This window comes from Triticum aestivum, chromosome 5D (genome assembly GCF_018294505.1).
Source record: "Triticum aestivum cultivar Chinese Spring chromosome 5D, IWGSC CS RefSeq v2.1, whole genome shotgun sequence".
NCBI lineage: Eukaryota > Viridiplantae > Streptophyta > Magnoliopsida > Poales > Poaceae > Triticum > Triticum aestivum.
Window position 1 is genome coordinate 509,367,520 of NC_057808.1, and position 7,661 is coordinate 509,375,180.

At 50.2% G+C, this 7,661-nt stretch overlaps 1 protein-coding gene across 1 annotated transcript; it reads right to left on the bottom strand.

Annotated features, from left to right (window-relative positions):
* Positions 1-2,934: 2,934 nt before the first annotated feature.
* Positions 2,935-6,631, bottom strand: LOC123123312 (hydroxyproline O-galactosyltransferase GALT6). Its single transcript, XM_044543802.1, has 7 exons — positions 5,621-6,631; positions 5,261-5,490; positions 4,873-5,160; positions 4,651-4,779; positions 4,388-4,561; positions 3,773-3,880; positions 2,935-3,496 (listed from the first exon to the last, which is right to left on the bottom strand). The coding sequence occupies exons 1-7, from the start codon at positions 6,417-6,419 to the stop codon at positions 3,290-3,292; spliced, it is 1,935 nt and encodes a 644-aa protein (XP_044399737.1). The 5' UTR covers positions 6,420-6,631; the 3' UTR covers positions 2,935-3,289.
* Positions 6,632-7,661: the final 1,030 nt, after the last annotated feature.

Below are 7,661 nucleotides of genomic sequence, written 5' to 3' on the forward strand. Positions count from 1 at the left end.
TCCCCTCCCTCCCTTCCAAGTGGCGCCGGGGTTGGCCACCGCATCCCCATCTCAAGATCGACTGCCATCTAATCTAAGTCGTAGTTAGAATGAAAGCCCCCACCAGCACTTCTGAATCCTCGTCCCAATCTCCGACGTGGTCCTAGCTTGGTCTCGCCATTGGCAACGCGGCCATCCATGTCGCCTTCGTCTAGCCTCAAAACTCAGCACTACAACTACTAAAAATTCGACCAGTCTGAAAAAATTCTCAAATGCCTAAGGAATAACAAATCCACTAAATAACAATTGGTAATGTCACTATGTCTACCTCTCCAGACTGGCTGACTTGATGTGGCTAAGAGCAACTCTAACCAAGTTGTCATATTTGTAGTCGTCATATTTGCATATGGAGCCTGATCCATAATATTTTGAAAGATGGTCAGGTGACGTGCAAACTCAGAGTCACCATATCTCAACCTCATAATATACTTTTTTGTTATCTTTATTCAACCACTTGAATTGAATCCAAAAGATCATATTGGAGTTAAAATCAACGTGTACAAATCACATGTTGTTGGCGTGTGCACCATCCCCTTATCTGGCATGTGCATCATCCCCATCTCCTCTGGCGTGTGCACCGTCCAGCTCTGGCATGCACCCTTTCCTCAAATGACCTGGAACATATGATCGTCATCCGCATCCTCTACAAAAATGCTCGCTCATTGGATTCATGGTGTTCGGATCCAACATGATGAACTGATTCTCCACGGGTGTCTGTTCATGTTCAGTTGTCACCCGACACTCCTCAATTTCAAGCCTACGCGCCTCCGTCTCCTCATGGCGTCGCCATAGCATCCCACCTCGGTATCTTCTCTTGGATCTTCTTCTCCTTCATCTCGAGCCTTTCTTACTTCCTCTTATCTGCGTACTCGTTCCTTGTCCTCATCAAGACAGAGACACTAATCTTTCTTTTCATCACCTCCATCTCTCCTTGTCTCTTGAGTTTCTCCTTTGTTACCTTCCTCTCGTCGGGTCGACCCGTTTCAGAGGCCGGAGTGGGACCTCTAGGCACCCTTTCCTCTCCATCACCATCGTCCATCTCATAAGAGGAATTGTGCACTCCAATTTTCGGAGAACTTTCATCATTCCTTGATTTCTACTTCTCGTTGCCTTCCAAGAGATTCCAACAATGTAGGAGGCCAACACAATTTGCCCTTTGACTTGGCCACTTATTGTGCCTCTCCTGGGCTACATAATCCTAAAAGATACTAATACTCAAATTGATGTGAATGCTCAATAAAATGCAAATGTGGCAATACATTGCTTACATATTGCTCAATGGCGACACTGCTAGGAGAAGTGTGCTTCACTTTCTCCAAACAACCAACCCAATGATTGCACATCCTTTGACTCTTACCCCATCAGCTTATGAGAGATTTGAGAGTATGTCTGGTTGGATGCCCAAGGTGATGTTTGAAATGCTCCTTGATGTGCTTCCAATACTTTGAACTTATTTGATCTTTTCCAACAGCCACACCGAGAGAGATCTTTTGTTACCCCCTCACAACCACAATATCATCACTCGCGGGGTAGCTTTCAGCCCGAATATCTTTCTTCCTTGACAACTGGAGGGTTGGGATTGATCAAATTTTGTATCTCGGTTGTCCGCATCCATTTGATCTAAATGCGATGCGCCCAGAACATCAAAATCATTTGTGCCACTGGACTCACCCATCATACTCCCGATAAATGATTCGTCCTTGATGGTCGACCCCCCCCCCAAAAAACACAAAATCCTCCCCAAAATCACAGAATCCTCGCTAAATCACTATCATTGCACATTTGCCAACATTTTTCCACAATCATCTTGCATTCGATTGAACAAACTGAATACAAGCAATGTATCGCTTTTTTACCTCTCTTCGTTTCGCCCGCGTCAGACTAGGAAGGCACCCGAGTTTCACCCGCCGCCGGGATGAAGAGAGGAGGGGCTCGACCACTGTCCGACGTCTTCTCATTATATTTCTTCATTGATGGTTGTGCGACACAAACGGGGGGAACGGCAATGCATGTGGTGGCATAGGGGTTTGTCACCTCTAAGCCTGGCTCATTACCGACATGATGGACGAGGTATTTGCCTAGGTGGTGGTGAACCGCAGGCAAAGGCGCAACGATCGTTGAAGTCGTGGGATCCGACTCCAAACCAACGGACTAGGAAGCGGGGGTTGAGGCGGCATCCGTGAGGTTGTTAGTGGGGATTGGGGACGAAAGGAAGCGGCACAGGTGGCGCTACAGAGAGGGAGGGAAGGTGGCAGCGCAGGCGGGGAGAGCAGATGGGGAAATGTCACTCGCGCCAAACCATTTTCAAGATGTAGTGCGCCCTAAATACCCTCTCTCCAACTGCCAAATATGAAGGCTTGCAGGCTCAATTGGAGCGGCCTCCAAAGATTATGCCGGATGGCGACTATGCCAGACGTCACGGTTTTTGCCAGAATTATCGTGCTGATGGTTATTGTTGCGATCGGGCACTTATGGCAACTCTACTAGAGTTGCTTGCTCTAGGTCAGCAAACCTGTATGCTGTATGAGCTGTCAAATTCAATATTGGCCGACTTGCTGGCTTGCCTCTCTATGAGTAGTCAAATTTCAGATAAGGACATGCTACGGTACATACCTCGGATGCATGGTACAGAATGACCAGGAGAGCTGTTGCAGTGTTGAACAGGACGTGTACAGTAAAATGATCTGGACCACTCCATTTAGATCCGGCGGTTCAAAGTGAACCAAGTTACCTGTGACCTTGGCCACACAAAGTCGGCCAAGCCGAGGCCGTGCTAGACTAGTGCCGACAGAAAACAGCTCCATGTTCATCGACAGAGAAAGATACTGCAGCACAACAACGTGCAAGTCCTACAATGACAGGCCCATGTGTGGGCCAAATTCATGGCAAAGACAATGACTGAAACCAACTCACTAATTGATGTAAACTCGCAAGATTGCTCTTCTGTGCCTGATGGGTTGTAAACGACCATTAACCACAATCAGCCACTCAAAAAGTAATGATAGTATCAATTCATCTAAGCTTTTCTACCATTAACATTTACAACTGAAGTTCTTGAGCAGTCAGAAATTCTATATATATGGGAGAAAGAGGAGCACCACAAGCCGATCCAGAAGAGTCCCCACAAGCTGCCTGTTCGTTCATTCCCTCGGTCGTTTCTAGCTGAAACTCGGCCCGTGTCATCTCTAAACAAAACTCGGCCCGATCAGTAACACCAAAAAGAGGTCAGGTGCCACCGGTTCCCTCATCGCTATCTCATGTTGCAGCACCGTGGTCTCCCAGCCTGCAGCTTGTCCCACAAACACAGCATCTGCCTCGGTGATTGGTAATGCGCGGTGTAGTAGTCGTCTATGCATCCGAATTGACAGAACTTGACGCTGTGCACGTATTCGACGGGTCTGGTGTGGTTGAAACGCCCCACCCACATTCCCATGCTCACGTCTTCCATTTTGAAGAGCTGCACAGCAAGCAAAATGTGAATTAGTCATCTTCTTTTTATTACCAGAAACGAACTAGTGGTCTGTCAACGTTTTTTATGCCCAGATTCTCTTCTTTTCAACCCGGTTCAAGTTATCTTGTGCATGGAAATCTGCATAGTTTTTTAATATGGTATTACGGCTGCTCCACTGGGAGCATAAACATAATCTGGTGAAATTCTGGTTCATTCTGGTGGTATGAAAATTGTTGACTAATTTCTGTAGCATGTGGGCCAGAAGCATTTGTCTGATCTTACCCTTAATTTATGATCTGTAAATTCTGAAACAATGGAATCTGCGATATCAGCAGATATAACATATCCAGGACCATTTGCATATGTTGGATAATCCTCTTCTGGCCACTCCTGTCAAGTACAATAGAAAAGCAGAGATAAGAAATATGTGCATTTACTGCGGACACCGTACACTGCTTTTGGTTAAAGGAGTAACTTGATTGGAACTTAAAGTGGAAAAGCATAATAGACGTGTCTAGTATTCAGATAGTACAACCTGTTGAAATTCAGAGTAATTACCTACTGGAAAATATGAAATTATGACAGGAAGTCTGAGGCAGCACACAATAACTTTTAGAGTAAAGTTGTGCATTCTTCCTACAGATTTATTCAGGCTCTAGCAAGCAACAAAGCAAACTGTCCTACTGGCAGGAACTAACGACTGCATCTTTTATAGCAACTTTGGCTCAAACATAAATTACAGCGAGGGACAAGTACGAGAACTCATCTATTTTAAATAAGAACAGAAAGTTCAATAACTTCTGGACTGTTTGCTACAGCAATGTAGTGAAGCACTAACTTAATAAACCGATGAAAGAAAAAAGGACAGTCGTTGTGAAATCAATTCTTCAAGTTTACCTCGTAAGTAACAGCCCATTTCCCAATGCGCAATGGATTGTGGCGATAATTCATGTTCCCTATATAAAGACTTCTACCGGTCGGTATTTTCTTAACTTCAGCCATTACTGCATCAAGTCTAACAAAAGTATCATCATCACACTTCATTATATATTTCGCAGAGACGGCATGGACCTGAGAGAGAAAGGGTTCATTGGTGGCAAATAGTCAATAGAGCGAGTTAATTAGCAAATTTGAAAATGGGTACTAGCTCTTACACATACCCCATATTCGCATATCGCAACCGTCTTCAGAACAACCAAATCATAGCTGTCCATGAATGGCACAATGACAATGTCCCCAAAAAATTCTGCTTCCTTTTTCAACTCTAGATTCACTTCCTTTCTGGCATGCTGCAGAAAAGATAATTCAAAAGCTCAAGCCCATGGATAGTGGAGTACACAGCTAGGAATTACTAAGCCATAGACTGAGTCAACAAAAATTACCAGCGCAACAAAAAATCGAGCAACGACATTCGAAGTCTTCTGGGCAGCAGACATCCACGTCTTGCGAGCAGCCATACGCTCTGCAAAATGGTTGCCTGCTGACAGGATGCCGATGAATATCTCGGCTGGTTCTTCCGGTAGGGGAGGGGCCTGCCAAGCTGGAAACATCTCAAGGTGTTTCTGCGGTGCAAAGCTAGGATGCGTAGTGGGCAAAGTCCCCGCAAACACTGATTGCACATCAAGGTCCCCATTCAATGATAGGCCAGTAGCATCCTCAAGCCCAAACCCCTGCAAACACCACCAGAGACAAAAGTTAGCCACAGTGCCCCACCATTCTAACATCTAATTATGCTTCTCATATCTTGATGAGCAGAGAGTTGGCACTTACGATGCGGTACGGGAATGACGTCACATGCCGGCCATCAACATTCACATGATATCCCTCCAATCCAGCGGTGAGAGTAAGAACAAAGAGGCGGTCCTCCACAAATGGGTATGGCCAAGAACTAGAAACCTTCTTGGTCCGGCCAATGAGGTGATTCAACCACCATGACGTCTTGGACTCGTTGGACTGATCTTCATCCTGAATCCACTTCTCACACTTGACCATCCCATCCACTGAACAACAATTCAATCAATTTTATCTATCTATCGTACAGCCAAAATAATCAATAACAGAGTAGCTAAACAGTAGTAGTAGTATTTGATCAGTCAGGCAACAAAGAAAGAGAAACAGGGTGTAGCATACCAGTCTCCTCGTCGGCACGGGACATCCAGCCCTCGCATCGGATGGAGGTGCCCCACTGCATGCGGTAGCAGGTGTTTTGCTCGATGACAGGCTTGCCGCTCCAGTCGCCGTGGAGGCGGGGGTTGAAGTGGAGGATCCTGGGCGGGTCCTCGCCGTCGACCGTCTTAAGCCCCTGCAGCTCCATCATGAACTGCGAGACCATGAGGGGCTCCTCCCCCTCCCTGAGCTGCGCGATCTTGGGGTCCTGCTCGGGGTGCGCGGCGTACGGCGTGGCGGCGACGGTGATGTAGGAGCCGAGCGTGAGCCCGCAGGGGAGCTCCACGGTCCGCCCCCGGGCCCGGAACTCGTCGCCGGCGAGCACGATGGAGTGCGGGCACTTGGCCCTGTCCTCCTCGTCGAGCGGGTCGGGCAGGGACGCGCCCCCGAGGGCGTAGAGGTCGGCGAAGACGCGGGCCCCGGCGGCGGCGGCCTCGGCGGCGACCTTGCGCAGCGAGCCGCCGGCGCGGGAGGAGTTGAGGCGGCCGAGGTCGAGGCCGGAGACGATCCCCGACGGCGCCGCCTCGAGGGCCTCCCGGTGCGCGCGCACGGAGGGGCGCGCCGGCGCGCCCCGCCCGGCCGCCGCGTCGTCGCCGTCGACGTGCAGGTGGCGCGCCCCCGCCCCCGCGGCGCCGGGCAGGGGCAGGGAGGGCGGCGAGGCGAGGAGCACCTGGAAGAGCGCGTAGGCGAGGATGAAGAAGGCCGCGAAGCCCTGGACGGCGCGGCGGCGGGAGGGCGCGGCGGCCGCCATCCCCCTCCGCATTGCAGGCAAGCCCTAACCCTAGCTGGGAGGCGAGCGGGGGGCGGCCGGAGCCGCGGGTACGGGTCGGGAGGGGAGCGAGCCGGGCGGGGGCGGAGCAGAGGCGGCCCACGGAGGGATGGATGGAAAGGGCAGGGGACGGGAAAGCCGAGGCCGCGGGACGGGCGTGGTACGTGTCCGCCGCGTTGTTCTGAAGAGAGATGATCGACGGTTTCCGCCCCGTTCAAACCGATGCGGGTCGCATTATTCTAGTGCTATTTTATTTCTCTCTCGCCCGCCCGCCCGCCTTGTGTGATTGTGAAAAGCAGCGCGCCTAATTTACTCCGTTGCGCGCACAGGCACAGTGGTGGGTTCGGCACGCGGGGGGAGGGGAGGGTGGCGTCGCGTGGGCTCGGCGCACGGTGGATCGGCCTGCTGCCGTGCCGTGTACCTGGGGGCGCTGGTGTGCGTGGAGCTGTGGACTGAGTGCGTGGACGACGTATGGGTGGGGTAAAGCGGCGCGCGCCGGCGCTGGGGTGGGGTGGGGTTGGGGCGGGCGAAGCATCCCGTGCGGTGGGGTTGACCGGTGCTCACCTGGGTCGGGCGTTGAACATTCGCTGCTATACATCCAAACGGAATGATTCCATGGAGCGATACGGTCCCGGAAGGTTTAGATCTTGCTCTTGCTCTTGGGGTTGGACGGCCGGCCGTTTTCTATGTGTGCGCCCCCGTCTTTCTTTGTTGCTTCTTTGCCTCCCTACCCTCTGTTGCAAGGAGTGTAGATGGTATGTATGCCTTCGATTCAATTTAAGTTAACCAAATGTGCATTTCCAAGTGTTCCATTAGAGTAGCATGTGTCGTTGCTTGCTAGTGGAAGATTAGGGCGGTGGCGGCGCTTCGGTGTCGTGTCCTGTTGGAAATATGAGCAATTTACCAAAAGATTTTATATTAACAGAAATACTAGATAAAGCATGATCAGAATAGTAGTGATAAAACAAGCCGTGTGATTTGACAAAGAGAAGGTAAACAATATCTTCATATATGAACTGTAACTAAACATATCTAGAGCAGACAGTATAGCAAGTTGCATATATGAAAAGAGTCTAACATATCTAGGGCAAATACTAGAACAAGGAACTGTAGCAGGACCTCTAATAGAAAGGAGAAGAACACGTACGGGACAGCAGCAGCAGAAGCGCTGGACTTGGGGTCGGTGTCCTCGCCTGCCGTGTCATCGAGGAGGTCGGGGAAGAAGTCGTCGTCGGG